Consider the following 25,047-nt stretch of genomic DNA (forward strand, 5'->3'; position numbering starts at 1 on the left):
TTTTGTCTAATATGCCCTTCTACATTCGATAGGCTCTATTGTTGATAATTTTATTGAAATTTTCAAGTTAACATTAAAATGGGATACCTGCCTATAATTACGGCTGGAGTTGATTCAACCATAAATGCGGTTTTATCCCTGGCTGGTGCTGATTAGAGCCTCAGTGTTTAATTGAAGTTTTAAGGTACGCGTCACAGAAACCTCAGGTTTGTGCTGTGCGTTTATAAAACCTGATTAAAACAAAGAAAAATTTTGCTTTTCCTGTGAACACACTGAGCATGTCCTTGCTTTTAACGAAGTTCTTTCTAAAGGCGTAATTTTTGAACATGCTTTCATCTCTTTGTAAAATCCTCTTAATCTCATTTTGTATTCTGTTTCTGTTTCATACTTATACCTATAATTTATTTCCTTGGAAATGGCATAGAGGGCCATGTTTGAAAGGCAATAAACAGTTCAAGGCACTGAAGCCTGTGATTAGTAGTTCATCTTACTATAATCACTAAACATGCACATCTGCATGGCTTCTGATATCAATTATTTAAAAGGTACATAAGAATTCACAGACAGCCGTCTGGTCTGTTTTTGTGTGTGACAACCACCATATCCAAACGCATCGTGACAAGTCTGCCTTTGAGCAGTGTATTCATTCACAGACACTTCCATCAAGAAGATGTGCCAGCAACAAGTTACCTCTGTTTTAATTACAAATGATTCTCAAAAGCAAGGACACGTCTGTCACCGCGTGCTGAAAAGACGCAGGTCTACAGCACGTCCGTTCAGGCAGGCAGAGCGGAGTCGGGCAGCGGGTCGGACGCCCGCGCTCGGGCCGGGCCCGGGCGCTGCGAGGACCTACATGACTGTGTTGATCCCGGACAGCTGCTGGAACATCTGGAGGCCGCAGCCCACGATGAGCGCCCGCCGGGCGGGGGGGTAGGTGAGCATGTGCCAGATCACAGGTCCTCCTGTTTGGGCAGAGAAAACACTTGTTAGGACGTCGCCCAGTTGGGGGGGGGGGGGGGGGGGGGGGGCAGAGACAACCCAGGGCTCATTCGGGTCGAGGGGGACAGGGAGGCAGCACGGACACAGAGCTGTAATTCCGCTCACATTGCAGGGGAACACAAAGCACAAAGACAGAGATAATAATTCCATTCAGGGGGGGGGGGGGGGGGGCAGCGTTATTGCTTGATCCAACCTGTGGGGCAGGAGAAGGGCCTCATTGCTATTCCGATCACACAGGACAGGAGATGACAGTAACACTTCTATTTATTTCATTCACACTGAGGCGGGGTCGCGGGCTTGGTTCGTATTCGGCACCACGGACGCAGATACAGAAAGAGCCATTACCACCGCGTTTCGGCCGCCAGGCCCTGATCTCCGCGGTAACACAGGCGCAGCACATTTCCTAATGTGATGCGTGGCGGATGTATCCGGGAGCAGCCGGTCAGGAGTGCCTGACCCGGAGGCCGACCCTCAGGCCTGGCCCTCTGCCTCTACACGCAGGGCCAGGGCCCGCCCAACACCGGGGTCACTCGCGGTGAGAGACGGCAGTCCCCTGCTGTTCCGCCGCGGCACAGGTTCACCATGCCACGCCATCAATCAGGACGCCACCATAAAACCGTATTACAGACAACCTCGCCGAGCCCCCGGCACAAGGTCGAGGCAATTTACTGCGCCGAGGACACTTTTCTTGCACATATTTTATTGGGAAGCTCGTAACTCAGAGGCTCCGGCACAACATGACAGGCACTCACAGACATCTGACGCATCTGAAGCAGCACTGTGCTTGGGATCCCATCCACCCAGGACTCGTTTCTTATAAGCAGTTGACTCTTCACAGCGGAATTACCCATCAACAGGAAATGTATGCTTTTTTAATCTCTTTTTTTTATTCAATTGCAAAATATCTTCAGCTAAGTTCTAAAAACACAGAACAAAATATTTCTCGCAAATGTTTCAATGAATTAAAATGACTGGTTAATTATTTGAATGTCATGCAAATTGCTGCTGTTGTGTAAGCTAGGATGCCACAGCGCAGTCAGTGTCCTTCACTACATTCAAAGATACAATAACGATTTGATTGGCATTTGAGAGTCCTGAGTGCCTCCCATAATTGGTGCTTTTAAGGCTACAGAAATGCTGCCTCAATCAGAGGTACCTCACTGGCTCACATTCCTTTTCATATTTATTCTTTCCCTTCATTCGTGTCCTTCACCTGAGAAGACCCTCTCTCTGTCGTTCCCGATGGTAGACAGCGTGGAGTGGACCCTGGGCTCTGGGTAGCAGTCACCACTGGGATGAGCTAGCTGGAGCTCATACGCGACCCAAGTTCAAATGTTTTTAGAACAGTGTGAATAGCCAAAAAAGACAAGAAGGTGCATCTTTTCTATTCCGATTTGGGCCACATGAACATGTGGAAATAAACTGGATATCTAACCATGTGACCTCCATGTCACCTGTGGGGGGACGCACCAGACAAATATGACGTCTTCCGTTTTTGTTTACATGCGCATGCCAGACAACAGATATGGGCCATTTTGAAAATATGAGCAGTCAGACAAAGAAAAGTCAGATCTGAGCAATATTTCTGAATTGAGCGTTAAAGCCTGTAGTCTGAACGTAGCATCAGATTACTTCAGAAGCTTGTTCATTTACTCTTCTCACAAACAATCCCTACTCTCCATTGACTGGTGCAAAGAGACCATGTGACAAGTCTAGGCCAATCAGAGAGGAGTGCATTCTGTTCACTAGGAGACATGTGCCCCATGGCTCCTTTAATTGGCACAGGAGAATCCATCATTTAACAACGTAGTAGAGTTTTATTGAGAAAGGTATTTTCTCTCCCTTGTTACATATTCAGCGGTGGGATCCTCGATCGCCTAATTTGGCAGCGACACCAATGAGGGGGACCATCGGCGGGCCTCGTTAACGACCCTCCCTCCAATTAAGGCCCTCTCTCCTCCGCGTACCAAGGGACTGCCAGCCTCGTTAAGGGGACGTTGCTTAACCCCCTCAGACAGATGGCTTGTTTTCTGAAGAAACGCTCACATCAAAGGCCCCCCCGGTCCCCCCGGGGAGGGGATTCGCCAGAATGAGGACGCCCAGAGCAGAGCCCGCCTCGAACGTGCAAGTCATCCCAACCGAGAACAACACAGGAAAAACGCTGCGAACTGTAAAACCGAGACGAAAGCTAACAGCGGACCAGCGTCGGCTCAAACCCCGAATTTTATATGCCTGAGTTCATGCTGCTCGTGAGAAATATAAGGGAGCACTCAATTGTGAAAAAGCTAGTCGTGCAAAGCGTAGCAGTCACACTTATTTTCCTTAATAGACACTGCAGGAGGCAGCATGACAGCCGGTGTGGTTTACAGAAACCCAGCAGTGCTGTCAGTCTTCCTTATGGCCAGTAACAGTAAAGATTCTTTTTTTTTTTTAAAACATTATTTGCATTTAGCAGACGCTCATATCCAGAGTGACTTACATAGGCTACAGTTTTTATATGTTATCCATTTATTCAGCTGGATATTTACTGAGGCAATTGTGGGTTACGTACTTTGCCCAAGGGTACAACAGCAGCGCCCTAGCAGGGAATCAAACCGGCAACCTTTCGGTTGCAAGTCCTGCTCCTTACCACTATGCTACACTGCCGCATAGATTCCGCCTGATATGGAAGTATTGACATCACAGGCATTCTGAGTTTCCGCTTCTATTATTTTTAGACCGCCGAGTACCACTGAAGGTCGGGGCGGGTCGGTACTTCACAGCCCGCTTTGACTCGTTTCAGCGCAGATGTAATCAGCGGCTGCACTAAGCCGAGCAGCACGGAGCTGGCTTAGTCATGGCTGGTGAGTGCCTTCCACTAAGACACGTCTCCCCCGTTGTGAGAAATGAGCAACGTGTCCACTCCGTCACAGCGTTACCGAGCATCTGATCCGAAGACACGCTTATCTTCAGGTGAAATAATCGACCTTTCACATTTACACGGCCGGGTGAAAATGGCTCTGCTCAGGTTAAGCAGTTCTCAGGAACGCAGTGACACTGCTTTGCTTTGGAGTCACACCCACGGCCCTCTGAACAGCTCTGCTCCTTTACAGGCGACGGCTCCGTGGGCACGCTCCACGGGAGCCCATTTGCCGGGATCCAAAAGCCGCCAGGCGATAATTACAATCAGAACGTCGACGCCGATTTAAAAACAACAGCTCTGCCCCCCTCCCCTCTCGCCCCTGGCTGTTCTGACTGCGTACACCCTCTGTTAAAACTGCAACGGGCTGAGTAACAAGTTTTTAGGCAGGGGTGAGGATTCTTCCACTTCTCACGCGATGTTCCGGCTCATTTCTGTGACTGCGTAGCTCACAGTGTTGTGGGAGCATCGGAACATTTAAATTTGCTACTCTAAGTTGATGACAAGGATTGTCATCATTTGTGGATCGAATGAACTCATGAACTCATGAAATTCTTTTTAAGCTTCAGCAATAATTACCAGACAAAAATCAAATTTAATGAGGTGGATTGTGTGAAATACTGTATGCCGAGGTGCACTGTCCTCTCACCCTGCAGCTATAGCTTTTACAGCAGTGGCCTCGGAAATCAATACACATTAATACAGGTTCAGACTTATTGGATGATAACTCCTTGAAAGGCCACCACCTGTTGTCAGCCACTGAGTGGCAGTTCGTGCAAGGACAAAAGGAGAGTTGTTACCTAGCCTGTCCATCAAATCCCCTGTAGTCCCTGGCTATACATGCAGAATTTGTCAGCCATTGGTAAACAGCCTTTTAACCAGCAAGCCAATCAGAGAGAGGCAGGGTGTGTCTTGAGGACCGTTTGAGTTTCCTTGTGAAGTAATGACTATAGCACAGAAGACATAAACAGATGCCCAACTTCACGCTTCATTTTGCCAAGCGTGCTCTTACTGGGTTCGAACCGAAGCCCCCCTCCTCCGCCAGGGCAGAATGTGACAAACTGCTGATGTTTCTTTGGCAAATGAATAAAAACAAGCTGTCTTTCAAACAATATTAAAAATAAAACGATGTCTCCGAGGAAGACCAAGGCACATCCAAATAAATGGGAGCTGGCAGAGCTTTTTGCGTGCATGTGTGTGCGTGGGCCCCTGCTGGACAGACTCCCAGCCCGGCCTTCCTCAGCACCGCATCCCAGTATCCCTCTGCTCTCTAATCCGGGTCTCTCCGCGCCGGCAAACCGGCCCCGCAGACGGGCGGCCGCAGATCTCGCTCTCCCCGACGTCCCAGAGGGGCCTCTGGTTGCTAGGCTGCCGCGGGTGACCCAGCATGCTCCAGGAGACCGGGCGTGCCGAGGAGAGGGCTCTTATCTTCTAACGCCGCTCTTTGTTCCCCAGGAGAGACTCTTGTCTTCTCTCCGGGTCTTTGTTCTCTTTTTGAAGTTGACGCTGCCTACAGGAATGCCCTCTACTTATAAAAATCATGCAGGCCATCTCTCAGCCCTGACTCAGATGCAGTGAAATGTCGATATGAGTTTTCTCGCTCTTACTTTATTCTTTAACAACTCTTTTACATTACACAAGGACAGAACAGACATCTTTACTGAAGACCTGGCCCACACACTGAATTCGCTGTCGGGCTCTGTCCATAACTGAAAGTGCCTCTGAATTAAAGTCTTATTTTTTTCCAAGCAATCCTTTCCAAACATCATGATTTCAACATTTTCTGAATAAACCAAATATGTTGCATAATAACTGGGAAAGCGTAGCATTTGCTTGAAACCTGCTTGAATGAAGTTCCACAGTATTAATGAGGCAAGCACTGCAGGTAGAACCCTACTGGTTTTGTGAGATTTACTATCTTTCTTTTTCTGGTGGCCTTTGGTCACATGACTTAAGGGGCGACATAGGATTGAACTTTTGGTATTTTAACGCACAGAACTCTTTGAAGTAGAGTCATAAAATCTTCCTGCAAGCTCCTCTCCTCTTATTTTTCAACATTGCTCTTCCTCAAAAATCCTCTTCTGAGGAACACTAGACCGTTGGACATGAGATTTGGGGCAAGAATGACCACTGAGCTGCTCCTGACCATGTATGTTGCTGTGTAAAACAATATGGCTATCCTGCTGTGAGCCCATTACAGGAATACTTGCTTGATCAACAATCTAATACCACTTACACTTTATGCCATCAGAAGGTTCGAACCTGGTTGGAACCCAATCAGCAGACTGCAATTTTGTATCTGGGGTGTTCACGGCCAATGGTTTTGAACCTGAAAAGATGTCACAGCCAATCATAACCTGCCAGGTGACCATCTGTGACTGCATGAGTCACAACATCTCAATATGGAGAGGCCACACTGCTCCATCTTGAACTGCCAGTCCAAATGCCTTATACATGGCAAATCGTGTCATAAGCACCTCACGGTTGGACGTGAATGTTAACATAAACGGTTAAAACAAACTGACCCCGAAACCTTTCACCACAACCCAGAAATAAAATTTCTTTTCTAATAAACATTCACACTGAAAACAGCGCGAGTAGATTCTTTTGACACTTTTCACGAGGCGAGCCTTCCTTTCACACAGTGAAATCGTCACCTTTGAAGGTCAGCTTTAGGTAAGCGGTAGCACATGCCAATAGCGCGTGGCCCGCCCGGTATAAAGAGAGCCGGACATCACGCCGGGTCTCTGACACCCGTCTCTGAAGAGAGCCGAGGTGTGAATAAATGGACCATGACATTTAGAAGCCAGGAGGACACGCGGACAGGGAGGCGAGGGTGACACATTCAACAAAAGCACACCGCTCCCAGCGGAGGTGACGCCGCTAGACGAGGAGGCATACCGAGAGGAAGTGGATGGGAGGGCGTCTCTCCTGAGGGAGAGGAGAGGGCCAACTGGGAATAAGAGGCAAGGGGGCATGAATACCAACCAATCAGGGCGGGAGAATAGACTGGGAGGGAAAAGAATACAGGCATAGGCTGTTACGGAAGGTAGTGGGGAGGGAGTGGTTTGAGGTATAGGTTCCCAGGAGGTGTGGCCTTGTAGGAGGGGTGGCAGTGTACCATAATGTTAAGGAGCAGGGCTCGTAACCGAAAGGCTACTGGTTTGATTCCCTGCTAGGGTACTGCTGCTGTACCCTTGGGCAATATACTTAACCCACAATTGCCTCAGTAAATATCCAGCTGCACAAATGGATAACATGTAAAAACTGTAACCTCTGCAAGTCGCTCTGGATAAGAGCATCTGCTAAATGCCATTAATGTAATGTAATATAATGGGTATTGAAGGTGGAAGAGTCCTGGAGCACAGGACCTGGTCCAGACAGATGCAAGTAGAGTACATTAGAGCACAGAGGTACCATGCAGGCAGGAACTGAACCAGCACAAAATATTCTAAATACTCTTGCTCAATGCAATTCATGTCAAATTTTAAATATGCAAAACCAACAACTGTTCTGCAATGGCATCTTCAATCACTGAAAACACTGAACACTGATAATTATCGCCTGCTGAGAGATTCTGTGAAATTTCATGAATTAACAAATCCATTAAATCTTCCTTTCAAGCACACACAGTTACAATGTGGAGTAAATTACAACTATATTACAATTTCAAGTGTATTACACGGTCATTCCTACATACTCTTGCTGATTGTTCCTGACAAAGCAATCACAGACAATTTTTTTACGTACACTTCATGGATATCCCCCTTTTTATACACTCCTCATTTTTTATACATTTCATATTATATATAGTTTGTATATGTTTATTATGTAAATGTGATTTTAAGTTTTGATGTTAATTCAATTTCAGATGTGTAATCTATAATCTGATTAGCTGTGTTGTATGTTGTTCTGACATGGGGTAGCAACTGAAATTTCTTTGCCCTGCTCAATGACAAAGCTCTCTTATCTTAAGACAAGCAAATAAAAAAAAGTCCAGACTCTTGTAAGGTGCTGTAGCTGGTGCGCAGAGACGTGTTTGAGTGGATCCCACTGTGTCAGCCTCCTACTGCAGCTCTACAGATGCAGCTATGATGTGGGGGCACCACCTCACTCTCCATCTGATGGAGGAGCTGTCTCCCTCCAGCCCTCACGCCCCAGTCAGCTCCCCTACACACTCTCACCTCAAGCTCCACGCACGCGGCCCGCTATCCTGAGGACCGGGGGGGGGGGGGGGGGGGGGGGACAGCGATCATGATAAAGTAGCCTCTGCAATATTTATGAGCTCTATTCAAAATTAATACGCTGCCAAACCTTCGAGGCACAGGCGGTGCAGGGAGAAAAGATCTCCTTTGCTCTCTCTCTCTCTCTCTCTCTCTCTCTTTCTCTGTCTGTCTCTCTCTCTCTCTCTCTCTCTCTTTCTCTGTCTGTCTCTCTCTCTCTCTCTCGCTTTGCGTCTCTCGCCTTCCCTTCCTTCTTCCCTTCTTTTCTCTAAACCCAGATAACCTGCGCTGCAGTTCGTTTTTTTTTCTTCTGAAACATGTGGCGCGCGGCTCCAACAGGCTTGTTTCCGCCCACGCCGTTTTTTTTTTTTCGACAGCCCAATTTACGCAGAATTTCTCATAATCACTCCGCGGCACCGCTTCCATTGGGGAAACGAGGGGTAGGAATGAACTCTCATTGGTGGTGTATAAACAGGCTGCTTACCGAGGGACACAAAAGCACAGAGCAACGTGAGCAAACTTCAGAAAGAAACACACACAGAGACTGGTGCACTGCACCACATCAGCCCTCCGAGACAGCCCCGGGGCTGTTCTAGCTGAGCATCGTTTTATTAATTTATCATTATTATTTATTATGAATCACCACCGTATAGTTATGAATCAGTACCTTTCAATTTATACATGAGACACAGGTCGCCCGGGGAAAACACATATCTAAAGTGGCACGGATCAGTGTGCACTTCAATTTCTCGTACTACAGCAACAATGACAGAAACATGAATGAAAATTTTATGCTTTATTGCATGAGGAGGATCTACAAACAGACCCTGTTGGGTAAGAGACATACTAAATATGTACAGTAGTAGGACAAACACAGAAAAAAACAGAGACCACTGACTCTGGGTCCAGGGCCTCTGGGAAAGCTATTGAGGCCTCATAAAAGAAATGTATTTTCTCTGCCTCAGAATCACACGCAGTAAATTGCCGTGATTATTTACCCCACGTCACCTCTGACCGCTTGCCTGTCTCGCTCATTACTTTCTGGAAAGAGCACTTTCACCATTTTTACAGATAGAGTGTCAGCCCCAGTCTGGCACAAAATTCAGAATTTAATACATTCTCACCTTCGAGATTAAAGACTTCATAGAGCTCAAAGCCCCAACGGCAGAATCCCATTCTATAATATGGGAGTCCTCAAAGGTCCATTCATGTCTTTCGCTTCTACAGTAAAAAAAAAAAGGAATCTAGGAAGCTCTTGGAAGAACCTGACGCTGAGATTTAAGAAATGGGAAGGGGGCATTTTAGAACAAGATCAGCAGACCTGCACACAGAACTGTGAAAAACGAATCAATATGACATCACACATCTACAAACTAAAAATAAAGCCCAGTTGAGAACAAGGCATAGCAATCTGGAGATAGGAGTGACAAGCTCCTCTCAGGGCAATTAAAAAAAAAGGTGTTGCACACCAGCGTCCAACAGATTAACAGACCAGGCTGTGCTTTGACTTGTAAAGCACAGGAGATAAATTATTTTTTATAGGCAATTTTCCAGGCATATTTTTATAGGCCTACTTCAGACAGCGATAATGCTAAACAAGAGGTGCATCTTGTAGCTCATTACAATTACCAATGTTATCAGAAAATGAAAGGACTGCATTCATTCCAATAAGCAGGGGGAGGAAGAATTAGGAGTCTTGTCATCCCTCTAGTCAGGAAAGGCCCCAGGCCTTGATGGATCGACAAATTAATTTTTCAAAAATATTACACAAATAATTAACTGATCCACTAATGCACCACAACATTAGGGAGGGCTACCTGCAACACTTCAGGAAGCTTCTATCGGTCTATTTAATTTGCAAACCAGACAAATACTCCACCATGGTTACCCCTTTTTGGCGTACTTCTTGATAAACACAGAATTAAAGGTTCCTGCAAAAGTCTCCCCACTTTGGTTCACAGGACCAGACTGGTTTCAAACAGTTCTGTTAATTTCAAAATATATCTTTCTTGTAGTTCACACTGCTCTAATTCTTCAAACAGGAAGTCCCATTCTTCATCTGTTGCTAAGGGTATGACATCATTACTTAAAGGAAAGGGTGCCTCTTTCTCCTCAGACACCAATTACTCAAAACAATAATCTGCCATCTGCTTTGAGACATTTAACTTTTGCCATCTGGGCACCAAATGATCTACAGAAGATTAAGAATTCGTAACAGGACCGCGTTATGCTGTCATTTGAGGATCTGAGACCTGCTTATCAAATACCAGCCACTGCAGTATACACTGACAAAAGAGACTGACATTATGCAAAATCCCCACAAGAGGCTCCCTGGACACACACAAATGCTCATCACTGGAGAAACATATCACAGGTATACAGCTTGCGACTGGAGAATTCAATGGCATCCAATCCACAAAGAAGTGGGACAGTGACCTAGGCCTGCAAATTCAGGACGTACAATGGTTTAATCTTCATGATCTCAGAAAGTGCATAATACCATTGGATATAAACTTTGACATTTCAATTTTCTGCTCAGCATGTACTTTAAACCTGAAAGAATGAGTCATTCCCATACTACTCTCACTATAGCAGAGAGACAGGCAGTCTCTCCCACATGTTGTGGGTATGCCACAACATCGAAACAGTGGTGACTAACTACAGAACTATCAGCTGTCTTTATAAAGATGCACATTTCTCTCCAATGTCAGCAGTATTGGGCAATGTGTAAGAATTGAAACTTCTGTCCGAATGAAGTTTAGATTTTGTTAATCTTACATTGACAGCTGATAAAAGATCTTTAACCTTCAAATGGAACTGTGAGGATCCCCAATCCACTGCTTGGTAGAGTTGTGAGATTTCTACAATTCCTAAAATGGACTTTGAAATCACCTACGTGGTCAGAGCTGAATACTGATTTAATTCCATTGAGGAGTGCTCCTTTTTCAACTGAAATGCGTTTATTGGTGAAACTTTTTACAAAAAAAAACATTGCAAAAGTAGAGTGACGAAGAGCATTTTTGTCCAAATTTGAAGTGGATATGCTTTTCAGTTCAATGAAATGTAAGACTTAAATGAATGTATTAAACATGGAGACAACACTATAAGGTAAACGGGAATGGCACAGTTGCTAATCTGAAGTTATTATGAGAGACAAGGCACCAGGCACAGTGACAGACAGGAGGTCTTCCTCGTCACAGCTGTCTTTACCATTGGAGACTGCTTTAATTAGGCCTTGAATGCCTCACACCTCCATAAGACACTTAATGAATGACTGATACAATATCAATCAGACATCCTCCACTACATATTCCCTGCAGCTCACTATCATCTCTTTCTTTTGAGTGTTTGCATCCTTTCTGCCCGACAACAGACATGCGGTGCTACAGGGCCTTACTGAACTGCACTAGCTCTAGTCTGGAGTGAAATCCTCCCGGTTCTCCGAAGCCTTGACTGACAGAATGCTGCCATGACCTTCCAGGCTCAGAACCCTCGGACCAGTGGGCAGGGCTCTGTGCTGGAGTACCATGACAACAGAGAGAGAGAAAGAAAAAGAGAGAGAGAGAGCAAGGCAAGGCTAGTAACCAAAGGTTGCTGGTTCAATTCCCCACCGTGGCACTGCTGCTGTACCTTTGGGAAAGGTACTTAACCCACAATAACCTCAGTATATATTCAGTTGTATAACTGGATGAAATTGTAACCTCTGAAGAAGAGCATCTGCTAAATGCCAATAATGTAATGTAATGTAATTTCAAGGAGGAATTTGGCTGTGCTGAGGATGAGAAATTGTCTAATTTGCAAGGGAGAGAATAACCCAGGCGGTCGAAACAAACACCACAGCGTCTCTCCCTCCTTGAGGACAGGGCAACAGTCATCCCTCCACAAACACCCGTGAAGAGCAGGATTCTGGGAATACAGACTCATCGAGAAAAGCTCCCAGCTTCAGCTTATTACACATTTCAGAGGATCAGTCTTTCACACCAAAGCTGTTGCCCTGCAAGCACTTGGGAACATAATCTAACCCCAAGTGCCCACTGTCCTCTCTGAAGACCCCTACCAAAAAAAAAACAGTGCTGACACATTGTACGAGTGGTAAAGGGCACTCGGTGTGAACAAGCCGTCAGACCCACTCAACACTGAGACACCAAAAGTCTGTGGCTGTGACGCGACAAGGCAAAACTCAAACTCGGAAGTGATCGTGTTCTTGCATGTAGAAAACAAGCCAAAGTTTTGGCGAGCGGTGAAGGAAAAGTCTCTGAGCATACGGGAGCTTGGCTGTTCCTGCGAAATAGCTTTGGGAGAGCACACAGGTGGGGCTCTGGGGAAAGAGACTGATGTTTCCGTCTTCCAGGGGAAGGGGGCGGAAGTGGGGGCGGTGGAGGAGGCTGAGGAGAGGGGAGCAGGCGGGGGGCAGGGTGACTGCTGCCCCCTGAGGCGCTGCAGCTCACTTCCTGTTACAAACCCAACTTTCCCAACTCAAACTTCCCTGATCCTCACACACAGTCTCTCCTCAATACATAGGAAGGCAGCACGGCAGTCATATTCTCCTAATCTATGCTATTCTGTATCAAGCCCATGTAGAATTAGCTGCAAACCAACATTTCGTAAAATTTAATTAAAAAAAAAAAATAAAAACACCTCTAGAGATCTACCATTGCATTCATAAAAGGAAGGCCAAAGCAGTATTATTATGTTATGGTATTAGAGAAACTCAAAGCCACATGCAAAATGAAATAAATTCAATTATTACAGTTTTGACATGCTACTGCATGAACACTTCAGATAAATTCAGATAGACACGTGTGCTCTTTGTGGCCGCAGGCCATGTGACATTAACAATCAATATAGTAAAACCATCATGGAAAGCAGTTAACTGCAACTACCCTAAAGAAAGACCCTGTTATCCTTGTTTGTAGTGTGCACACGATAGACACATCAGCTGGTCTAAGTGATCAAGTTTATGATGAGGACAAAACAAAGTCAACATTATGCCCCATCTAACCCTCTGCACTCCATCCAGAAGTATTGAGTGTATCTATGTGTGAGTGTGTCTGTGCATGTGTGTGTGTAAACGTGTGTGTGTATATACTGTGTATGCACGTGAGAGCATGTATGTGTGCGTGTGTGTGATGTGTGTGTGCGTGCGTGTGTGTGTGCGCGCGTGTGTTTGTGTGTATGTTTGGGCGTATGTATGTGTGTGATGATGCCTGTGTGTGTATGTGTATGATGGTACGTGTATGTATGTGTGCGTGTGGCCAGCAGAGTAGCTTCAGAGCCCCGCTCTCAGACAGCGGCCCCTTCGTCGGCCTGCATCCCGGAGAGGCAGACAGTCCCGGCTCTGTACATCACTGAAACAGAGCCTGCAGCACACAGGGCGAGATCAGAGCACCCAGCACATCACAGATAAGATCCCTCCTGCAGCACAACACTGCCGTGTGCGCTGCGTTTGAGCTCAGGACTGCCTGCAAAGGGCCGAGAGCTGGAGAGACAGACAGACAGAGAGACTTCTCCCGACAGAAGGGGCTCAGCCGAGCAGCGGTATACATGCAGCTCTCCATGGGCACGGCTCTGTGTCGGAGACAGCTAGGGCTAAATATAGCAGCAGGCCTCATCTGTGGTGGTTAATGTTTAATTGGGGAGTGATAGCGAGAGGAATGGCTTATGGCTGAGCGGAACCCCACCTACCAAAGAGCAGTGAAGACACCAATCAATCCCACGACACACCTTAACACTCCTCAAGAAACATGTCAACCGACCTATGCACAGCTGACAACATTCTCAACCAATCGTCGTCGCCCCTTTAGTCACCTGACCGCGTTCCCGCCAATCGCCTCACTCCAAACACATGGCACTCTGCCCTGAAAGAACAAGTCTCATAAGTACCATAATGACAAATGTAATAAATTGCTGGAACTCTCCAGCCTTCAGCTGTACACCTGCCCACAGGCCCAAGTGGGTGAATCAGACTGTAATAATCTCCCGGCGACCTTTGTGAATGATATTGCCTGCTGTTGTACATAAAGACTTCTCTTTCTAAATGCCACTGAAAATGGCATGGGCTCAGAACGGGAACATTGCCGATCTTTGATTAAACATAGAACGGAAAAAAACCACAAGGTTCTCAAAATTAGCAGACTAATTGAATGGAAATTAGGATCGATTTTAAATGGTTAGTAAGATGTAGGCCCCTTTTAAATGATGCGAGAGCACAGAGAAATTTACGCTGCCGCTAATCTCTGCTACCGCTCACGAGCGTAATAAGGCACCACAAAGGATTTTTTCAAATGAAATAAAAGGGTTCTTCAGTGGGAAAGCATGAATCATCAGGATATCATTCACAGTTCATCTGGTGCACATTTAAAGCACAGATACGAGGAAAAAAAACGTCATCTGGCATAATTGTGTTTCTATGCTCTGCCTATCAGGAAAAGAGTCACAGATTTCGCAGAAATCTACCAAACAGACTGAACAGGAACAGAACAGTTTCCATAGCGCTGAACAGTCAAGGGGGCCACCAATGAACATGTGATCTCCATCCATACCACATCATAAGTCTCTGAACAGGCTTGTGTAAAGGCAGTGTGGATGGTGTCCTAATGACGCAGAGTGAACCCCTGTCTGAACACCACCCTGTGACAGTCTGTGCTTGTTTTTACTGGAATGTGTGCCTGCCCAGACATTACATATTATTGTCATTTGGCAGACGCTCTTATCCAGAGAAACTTACATACAGTAAGTTACTATTGTATCCATTTACACAGCTGGACATTTACTGAGGCAGTTGGGGGTTAAGGGTGGAACAGCAGCGTCCCGGCGGGGAATCGAGCCAGCAACCTTTCAGTTATGATTCCTGTTCCTTACCACTATGCCACACAGCTGTGCTACAGAAGTCTATTTTTTTCAGTACCACGCAGACATGCATACGGTCAATTCCAATGCTCCCTCCTGGAGCTGCCATTTTACTCTACACAGCAGCCCATCTGGCCATGGTGATATCCATATTATCAGAGGTTGTAAGCATTTAACCTTACCAAGGAACATCATTATTTGCAGACAATGTAATACTTGCAACACTTTTTGAAAAGGCAACCCTTAGGAATACAGAGAGCCCTGTAATGGTATCTGAGGCAGTGCTTTAACACTGATTCTGAGGACGGCATTTGTTTTCGCTCACGGAGTAAACACTATGGTTCTTAATCAGCTCTCTGTGGGCGGGACACTCTTAGGATTAGCCCCGCTCGGGCACCATGGGGGTGTCACGCACTTATTTAGATTAAAAAGATTCAATTATTCATACGCCGGAGCCAAAGTAATTAACGCCGCTTAACATACCTCTGTGTCACTCGTCACGTGACGCGGGTTTAATTATATATGATCTACAAAAGGCACTGAGACAAAACTTAGAAAGCGCAGCCTGCAAAAAGCTGATATCAGACAAAGCTGTGCCTTGTGCATATTATCGAAAAATTCCACTGAACCAAAAACTAGAAGATAAGAAAAAAAGAGCAGAAAAAATGGTGTCCTAAATGTGGTCAGACAGATTGCAATCAAGCGGTAGAATATATATGTTGCTCCTGAACCCGCTCCGTGATGTGATGCCATGGAAAAAGTTGAGCTCAGGGCCACTAGACAATCAAATGTACCAATGCATGAATCACTTACAAATCACACCCAACCGCTTCTCTTCTGATGGAACGCTCTGCTCCAGACGACCTATCAGGCAAAATTTCACACAAAAATAAATGTCTACATATCTTTTCATTAGGAAATGCTATGAAAAAAACACTGCCCTAGTTTCCCTGAACATGGTTCCGCTTCATTCAAATACGTGATATGCGGTGAATTAATTTCAAAATAGGCATGGGCGGCAGTAAATAAACAAATCAAACCGAGGATACTTCAACAACTCCCTGTAAATAATTCCATCCAAAAACAAAGATAATAAAATGAAAAATGTATCATTTCTTATGCTTTTCTCCGTTTATGAGCCCTACTTTGTAATTGTCAGTTGGATACTTTATTCTTGTCTCAATACAAAAGCCACTGTGCTAGTGAATGGAATCCTCCCATACACTTACATGGCAGCCACCACTGTTTCTCACACTACAAGCCCCTGTCTGCAGTCAGTGTGTGTGAAAGCGGTGAGACAACCAACTCCTGCCATAATACCCTCTCCTATGCCTGGCGGAATGAGGCCAGTTTGTTCCCACTTTGTGGGTTCCTGGTCCGTGTCAGGTGATGACGCAGCTGGGATCAAAACCGGGCTGCAGGGCTCAGCTTGTGTTCAAGGGGAGCGCCTTAGCCACTGAGCTACTCGGGAACCGTGAAGAGAGTATTTTGTTCCGCCTGAAGGTTACGCCCAGCATCGCAAGCATGCAGTCACTTTGAAGGCTGCGGTGATCATGCTGATGCTGTTCTGGAACTGACCCCGCTGATGTGGAGTGTGCTTGTAGCAGTCAAATGTAGGGAATTCTAGTGTTTCTGCTTTTATCAAACGTCTGCTGCCCTACCACTCCCTCTCCCTCTCTTCATCGTCCTCTCCCTCCTTCTCCCATTCGTATTTCTATCTGTACTAATTCTTTCCTTTATTTTCCTCTTTCCTTCGGCTTCTCTCTCTCTCTCCACACCATGCTCTCCTCTTCCTGTTTCATATATGTCTCTCCGTTCTTTCTCCCTCTTTCAGCACCTCCTCCATTCTGCTCATCCTCTCTCCACCTCTCGCTTTCTCCCTTTTTTTGTTTCTCTCTTTCTCTCTCTCCATCGGCTTCTCCTCTCTCTCGCTCTCATTAGTTTTGCTCGGGCGGGGCGTCGGGCCCCACCATCCCCGACGCCGCAATCACGGGCTGTTTACGGCTCTGGTGTCACCTTTCCGTCATCAAGGAACACACTCATTATGGCCCTCTTCAAGTCACTCCAGACCGAAACACCTTAATCACAGGCCTCCTCACCCGGCTACTCCAAACCGACAAACACCAGAGTGGCGGCGGCGGCGGCCGAGAGAGAGAGAGAGAGAGAGAGAGAGAGAGAGAGAGAGACAATGACGGCGCATCGCCATGGCGACCCCGCGAGTGACAAGCCGCGAGTGAGCTTCTGAGGGCTCGTAACAGCCACTCCGCTCAGTCCTCTGCGGGATGCACACGCAATGCAGGATAATCACAACGCCAAAAAAGCCCCCCCGTTTTCAGTGTGGCGGACAAACACGAGCTCGTTATCCCAAATAAGAGGGCTTTAAAAGTCACATAGAGTGGTTCAACGAGAAATTGAAACCCAGAGGAGGCATTCGCGTGGATGTACCGAGCACTCGTAACTGCTACTACTACAACTGAGCTCTTTGCCTTTGAAATGTTTATTGAGTGTTTCCTGACAACTTAAACTACATTATGTACCAGCTCCAACTTATGCATTTGAGTCAAATTATTATTCTAAAGTGAACTACTAATCATTTGTCAGTGGACAGGGACCTTGGGACCTTTAAGAAGCCTGTCTCATGCACTTATGTGGGGTCACAGTGCACTGAGGCAGAAAAGAGCAGGTAAGATGTGTCACACATTGATCTTGCATAGAATAAGAGGCACGGTTTGGATGCAGTGACTGTGCCCTGACCACTTGGGTTGTGTCATGCAGGGTCATGCGTGACCTAGGTAAGTAGTATAGGATACTCTCTTCTTGTTCTGTTTTGGTGTGGCCTGCTACATCGCAAATAAGATCATCAAGGTTCTGCCCCGAGGTGTTGCTTTCTAATGATAAGGTCACCATTCATAGCTATGGTCCATGTTTTCCACATGTTTGCAAGGTAACTACAAAAGACTACTTTCTGCCTTTCCCTGCCCCTTTTCGAGAGATGTATAAGTTTGACAGGAGAAAAGCCACTCAGATAGTAAGTAAAATGGTATTTATAGGTAAAATATAGGTACAGATTCTGGTGGGACAAATGTTTACAGTGTGACCTTTTCCAGGCAGAGGTCTCTTTACATGTTACATCAACAGGGCTACCTCCACAGCCCCAACCTGTAAAACATGCCAGAAAAGCAGGAGGGGAGTCTTTCTCTGCAGATGTGCCTCTCTGCAGCTAATGGTGGAAAAAAACTGTGCTTGGAGGAGAGGAGAGGAGAGGAGAGGAGAGGAGACCCCCCCCCCCACCACCACCACCACCACCACCACACCCCACCCAACACTGACGCCAGAACGCAGGATGAATGCGTCTAATGACTCCGCAGCTGCCACGGATGAGGAACAGCGACAGGAAGCGCAGTGCGTTTCTGTTTTCTCTCAGCGCTAAGCTGCTACGCTCGCGCGCTTTCCCCTCAGTGTTTATCTGTGCTCTTGTGTGCGCTTCCCATACAGCTCGCTGCTCTCGGAAGGAGGAAACTAGCTGGGTATTTTCTCCTCACAGCTAGGGGCAAGAGATACCGGCACAGTCACGGTCGCAACTGGGGCCTAAAAATAGTGTCCGTGTGGCAAGTGCGAACAACACCAAGAACATCTCCCCAAAGATTCCCCAGGGCCATGAGCAATGAGCACGGCGCACGTTAGCATCGCGGCTAGCTCTTACTCCCAGGCTTGCATTGGCTATCCATTCAAAACCATGGACAGCCAATTACAGAACAGAAAACAGAAATTACACTGGGTTATCCACACACTTTGCACGGCCCCTTAGACGAAGTGACCCGCAGCGCTTGGACGGCTCGTTATTACAGATTTCATTTCCCGCAACGTCTCCCTGTAATAACAGCACAGAAAGCTCAATTACAGCTTCTTAATGATTTCTTATTTAATCACCAGTGATTTCTGCCACGCCACAGCAAATGTTCCACCGACATGACCTTGGGGTGATCGGCGTTCACGCGTGCCGTGCAGAAGCTGATTGGTGGGAATCTGGAATTATGTAATACAGCGGAGGGTATGAGCCGAGATGAAACTGTAATGCTGCTTTGACCCTAAGAAGCAGAGTGCCACTTGACTTTCCCCTGGTGCTGGAGACGGAGCGTAATGTAGCGACAGTGGCGGCCGGGGGGCCGGAGCACTCTCTCTGCGGAGGTTAATTAGAGGCAGGGACAGAAGCAATTTCCCCAGCTCCTCACCTCTCATCCGGCTCTTCCCGCCTGTGCCGCGCTGCTCTCCCCCTGACCCATAAAGCACTGCTCTTACCAGCGTCCCTGTAGAGCAGACTGAATTTATTCTGACCTCAGGATACAACCTCGGAGGCGCTCGAGCTGAAGGAGGCGGTTAGCGACGGGCGTAAGGCTGAGCATTTAGAGTCTATGGGGGGGGGGTGTCACATAAGCCATTAGCAGCAATAAGATGGCCTGGACATAAGATGCTTCTATGTGGCTGTGTGGTACACTGTCACATGTTGGTGTGTGTGTGTGTGTGTGCGCGCGTGCATGTGTGTGTAGTGTACTGTTGCATAGTGTACTGTAGTGTAGCATAGTCTAGTGTGTGATGTGTATCTGTAAGTGCTGTGCTGTGTGTGCCTATGTGTATGTCTGTGCCTGTATGTGTGTGTATGTGCATAGTGTAGCATAGTGGTAAAGAAGCAGGACTCATAACCAAAAGGTTGCCAGTTCGATCCCCCATTGGGGCACTGCTGTTGTACCTTTGGGCAAGATATTTAACCCACAAGTGTCTCAGTAAATATCCAGCTGTATAAAATGGATGACATTGTAAAAAGCTGTAACTGATGTAAGCTGCTCTGGATAAGAGCATCTGCTAAATGCCAATAATGTAATGTAATTTGCTGTGCAGTGTATGTCTGTGTGTGTGTGTGTATACATAAAATGTGAATTTGGGTGCCCACAGGTCTCTCACCTCCTACGCAGTCCTTCTCCTCCTCCTCGATGCTGCTCTTGATGCTGTCGTACTCCTCGTCGATGTTCTGGTTCCCTCGGATCTGGCTCAGAACCCGCCGGGCCTTCTGGGTCAGGCCCCTCTGGATCAGCCAGCGCGGGCTCTCCGGCAGGAAGAGGAACCCCAGGAACTGCAGAACTGCCGGAACCACAGACAGACCCAGCATGTACCTGAGACAGACAGAGCAGGGGGGTGGAGAGAGAAATACAACAAGGGGTGGAGAAAGAGAGGAGGAAAAAGGAGTTTAAGACGAGTATGAGAGACAAGAAGGAGAGAGATGCCCTAGAGTTACCCTACACCCCCGTTGCTAGTGTATTATATTTTTAAGCCATGACTATGATGTACTGATTTGTATTTTAAGCGATTGCTGCTCGTACTTCTTCTAGACGTGCCCACCGTACGTCGACCCAATAAAGTGTTTCCAATTGAATTGTCCCGACCTGAGCTAAACCCCTCGCCGCCCCCAATGCGCTGAAGTGTAACGTCAGCCCGATGGCTTTAAATTGACAGAGGCAGCTATCAAACACAGGCGCAGAGGCTGCGCATTTTATGGCTGATTTAACCGATATCTGCAGGCAACACAGGCGATATTTTAGAATTAAGACAGACGGCTAAAAGCGAGAGGAACAGATGAAAACTGGACATGGTGTTAGAGTCTCGTGGCGCAAGGACAGAGGTGGATTCCTGCCAAACACTGAGAACGGAAAAACTGAGATGGCCGTCGCTTGTGCTGTACTCTGCCTCGCTTGTAAGTCGCTTTGGATAAAGACGTCTGCCAAATGAATAAATTTAATGTAAATATAGATTTGCGGTAAGGTTTGAGAAGAGACAACATTTGCCTCCATACATCGTGTAGGTGTAGAATTGTATCTCTGAATCTGAGCTGCTACAGCTATGGCCAAAACCTCCTTGACAGAAGCCTCACATCCTCCAGTTATCACTGAATCGGAAGGGGGATTGTGGAAAGGTCATTACTATGGCATCCACACACCCCCCCCCCCCCCAAAAAAAAAAACCCACAGTTAAATTCCTCTCCATATCACCAGGCCCCCACTGATAGGTGCTGAATCTGTGAAGCCGGCAGGGGGGCCGCGGGCGAGAGAGCGCGTCCCTTAATTGAGCTGTTCGCCGGAACGGCACAGGGCCCGACGTTCTCCCCCTTACATACCGCGCTGATTTCCCAAGCGAAGCTGCTGTCTGGGCGGGGGGATTTACCGCCGCTAATTATGACATGTCGCGTGACTTCACACTTCCGCCTGCGAGTCTCCGCCCGCTGACGGATGGCTTGTTTTGACCTGTCCCCTCAATGCTTCATCTCGTTAACGCTGTTCAACACATTGTGTGTTGTACCGATCTACATGAAACACACAACGAAAGAAACTACTCCCAGGATCTATATGCCTGATTGTTTTGGTTTCCTACACAAAATTTACACAATACCTCCCCCTAGAGCTTTTAATCTACATATATTTTTCTCAAACTGGCTATATACAATTTGGAGGACTCTGTACACGTTTCTTGATAACCTGTGTATTTTTTGATTTAAAAGCTTTTGAAAACGTATATACCGATATATAAAATTGTACATATAGGTTGAAAGTCCATGGGTAGAAACCATGTCAAGCCACCTCTGCTCTACAATTTGTCAGCTGAACTACTGGGAACCCCATGGATATTGTGTCTTTGCCACACTGTAACAGCCATGTACTGTACAATTACTCATGTCATGGCAACAAATACATGTTTTGAACTGTAAAAGAGTGGCTAATGTACATGACATGTAACATTTGCCAGTTAGCACTGGTTTCCTAACAGTATCAGTTACATGCAATTAATTCTGTCATACATCAACCTCAGAGACCTGAGGTGACCCTACTCAAGACAAATTATGCTGTACATCATAGACTTCACTGTGCTGGCTGCTGTGTTAGATGGAGCTTCAAACTGGCTTTATCCTGAGCTGAACTCTCTTTACCACCGTGGCAGAGCAGGTTGCTCTTACCCTTTCAGATGCATAATGTACCAATTGTGTGCTGGATTCTCACGACACACAGAGGTGCAGTGAAATGTAATGGTGGCTAACAGACTGCAGTGCTTCATAATGAATGGAATCTGAATTAATCTGATGGGCGAGGTGCGCTATGCTATGCTAATCTACCGGTCCCTAAAGTTACATAATGTACAACTGCACATTGAACATTTCTGTAGCACTGTTCTAGTATACTACTACAACATTTTAGCATTACATTTAGTCTTTTAGTGCTACTGTATATTACATGAATGCTATGATTAATATATTAAAACTAGATCCCTACATAGATTTTTTTAATCACCTGTTAACTAATGGGCATCTTTCAATAAGGCACATTGCTTTAGTGAGTCTCAGCGGCTCTGTTCAGTACACTCAGCTGTCAGAATGTAATAAAGAATGAATCAGTCTCTCGTTCTACGCTTTCATTCCTTCTCCACTTCTCCCCCTTTACCTCCCACTCCATCTCCGGCTCTCTCTTTACTCCACGCTGGCTGCTGCATCTATATCTGTCTCTCACCTTCAGCGTCTTTCTGCTTCTCTCTTTCCGCTTCCTCTCCTGTCGTCCCCCTCCGTCCCCCCTCCCCCCGTCCTAACGCTGCGTTTGCTCACGAACGCACGAAAACTAAACTCCCCAACGTCCTCGTTCGGAGCAGTCCGAGAGTGCACGGCGTGCCCCAGGCAAAATAAATAAAGCATACGGCGCGAGGATTCCCAATATCTGACTGAGAGATTAAGACCAGCACATCAGTTAGTTACATGGTCATAATGCGCTCTTGTGAATTCCTGTGTACGGAACATCGCTCAGAGCAATCATTCCCCCTTCCCTTTGTGGAGCACTCATTTATTCCTTCGCACGACAAAGAAAATTATACGCAACTTTCCACACTCACAAACCCTGACATTAATTAACGGCGTGGCTTTGTAAAAGATCATTACAAAAGGAAATCTTTAATGCACAATAATAACTAAATCCATTCCAACAAGACCCCCCCACAACCCCGAGAGGCGTGCACGGCTGCTGCCGCCGGCGTTACGTAGGTGAACGGCATCATGGGACCAGGCGTGCCCGGGCAGCTGCTGCTCTTTCACACTTGAGCAGCGAGGAGCGGCTGTGCCGCGTCTGGGCGCCGGAGGATATTCACACACGTGAAAACAGAACGCGGAGTAACAGCGGTTTCCCTCGCATGCTCATTTAACTCGAATGGATACGCTCACGTCCTATTGTGCCGGAAGCTGCTCCGGATAAGAGCGTCCGCTAAAATGCACGCAACAGAATGTAACGGGACGCAATGTAACGCCCAGGTGAAGCGCTGGTCGTGGTTTCCAATCCATGTCAAGTTACCTCCAGCCGTCGTGCCGCAGGTAGCTGAAGGCGCCGTCCACCAGGCTGGCGATGAACTGGCCGCCCGTGATGAACAGGGTGTTGATGGTGACCAGCTGACCCCTCAGCTGGGGGGGAGAAGACTCGGCGATGTAGACCGGCACCGTCATCGAGGCAATACCTGAAAGGGCCAAGTGGGGGCAGTGGAGAGAACACAGTTCAGAGTTAAGTCATGAGGCTCTGAATAATACACAGATGTAGAGATGTATCTATATCTGTACTTGTATCTGAGCACGATGCAGAATTATTATTTATGTATTATGTATTTATTGTTGCATTTTTTGTTATATCTTAACATATAATCCACATATTTTTATATGTGTTCCTTGATTTAACATACGACCCATTTATGCATATGCCAACCAACAGATATGCAACTACAAAAGGAGCAGAGCACTGCCTCTAGAATTTATCTCCTCCAGGATCCTCTAGGATTTATCTCAAGGGCCTTCCCCAAACTAACTGTGTTAATGAGGGGGAATCTCTGGTTTATCAACTGCTTATGTAGGCCAAAACTGTAGAGTGGTTTTGCACCAGAGGTGAACTGGCACGGTGAGGAACATCTCTGAATATCTTCCCAAACATAGTTAAAAACCCATCACTGAATGTAGTTTTATGCTGCGTTTGCAAATATTCAGCTACTGCCACCTTCACAGAGTGGACACCAACAATTTGCAACTGAAATAATACCTTGCATTCAGCCAAACTTTAGTTATGATTAAACAGGAGGAACTAAGTGTTACAGTATTTATAACGAAATGACACAGACGCGCCCGTGTCTGAAAGGCCCTCTGATGATTTTCCTTTCGAGCTCCTCTTGATAAACGTGGGTTTGTCGGGGAAAGTGCTGCTCCGGGATTCAGGGCTCATTCTGAGGATGATGTGAAACCACCGGGTGCGTTCACGCTTCTCTGACTTCCACAGGAGAGGCTCCTGATTGCAGGGATGCAATCAGCATGCAAACCGCAGGGAAATGGACCAATCGAAATCTTTTTCTCTCCCTCTCACCCTCTCTCTCTCTCTCTCTCCCCCATCTTTCTCTTTCCCTCCCTCTCTCTCCCTCTCTCTCCCTCACTTTCTAGCAGTAAGACTCTAGTAGTGGCACATTATGATGATGCAAGGCATTGAATAATAGGTCTAAAAAACCAAGACCACAAGAGCGTGTCTTGGGATTGTAACTCAAAACAAGGGGGAACAGCTCAAGAGCAGTAACGATCCAGCTGCCTACAAAACCCTGACGCAAGTAAACAGACAGCACATGTTTATCAGGACCCATCAGACGACGGGAGCGACGCAGTGTCGCTAGCGACGTGGCGGCTATTAATAGCCTTTCCGTGTGCCGCTTCCCGTAGCTCTCGGCCGCCCGGCTGACGACGCACCCGTTGCCATGGGAACATCCCCGGCAGCGTGACTCGCGTGGAGGTTAATCAATAATCGAGGAGCCCGATCGGCGTGGCGCTGGACTTTGGAAGCGCGGGGGGGGGGGGGGGGGGGGGCCCGCTGTCCGTCTCGGGGGACGGGGGATGCGGACGCTCTCCGAGCTCCGCAGCACTGAGACAGGCGTGCCTCGGACACAGGAAATAATTTTTTCTAAAGGCCATTTAAAACATGCTCTTTCGAGTGGCTGTCTCTAGCAGGTCTTTCTGCAAGAGCTCGGCATTCAGAA

The 25,047-nt window shown here is 46.9% G+C and overlaps 1 protein-coding gene across 2 annotated transcripts in view; it reads right to left on the reverse strand.

The window, feature by feature from the left end:
* The window catches only part of LOC118772052 (proton myo-inositol cotransporter-like), a 60,086-nt gene that overhangs the window by 19,292 nt on the left and 15,747 nt on the right, over positions 1-25,047 (reverse strand). For both annotated transcript variants that reach the window (XM_036520294.1, XM_036520291.1), the window contains 3 exons: positions 23,343-23,502; positions 19,930-20,138; positions 854-962 (listed from right to left, as the gene is read on the reverse strand). In XM_036520294.1, the coding sequence (XP_036376187.1) occupies positions 854-962; positions 19,930-20,138; positions 23,343-23,502 (478 nt within the window). The remainder of the gene's footprint in view (positions 1-853; positions 963-19,929; positions 20,139-23,342; positions 23,503-25,047) is intronic.

Source organism: Megalops cyprinoides, chromosome 25 (genome assembly GCF_013368585.1).
Source record: "Megalops cyprinoides isolate fMegCyp1 chromosome 25, fMegCyp1.pri, whole genome shotgun sequence".
Classification (NCBI taxonomy): Eukaryota; Metazoa; Chordata; class Actinopteri; order Elopiformes; family Megalopidae; genus Megalops; species Megalops cyprinoides.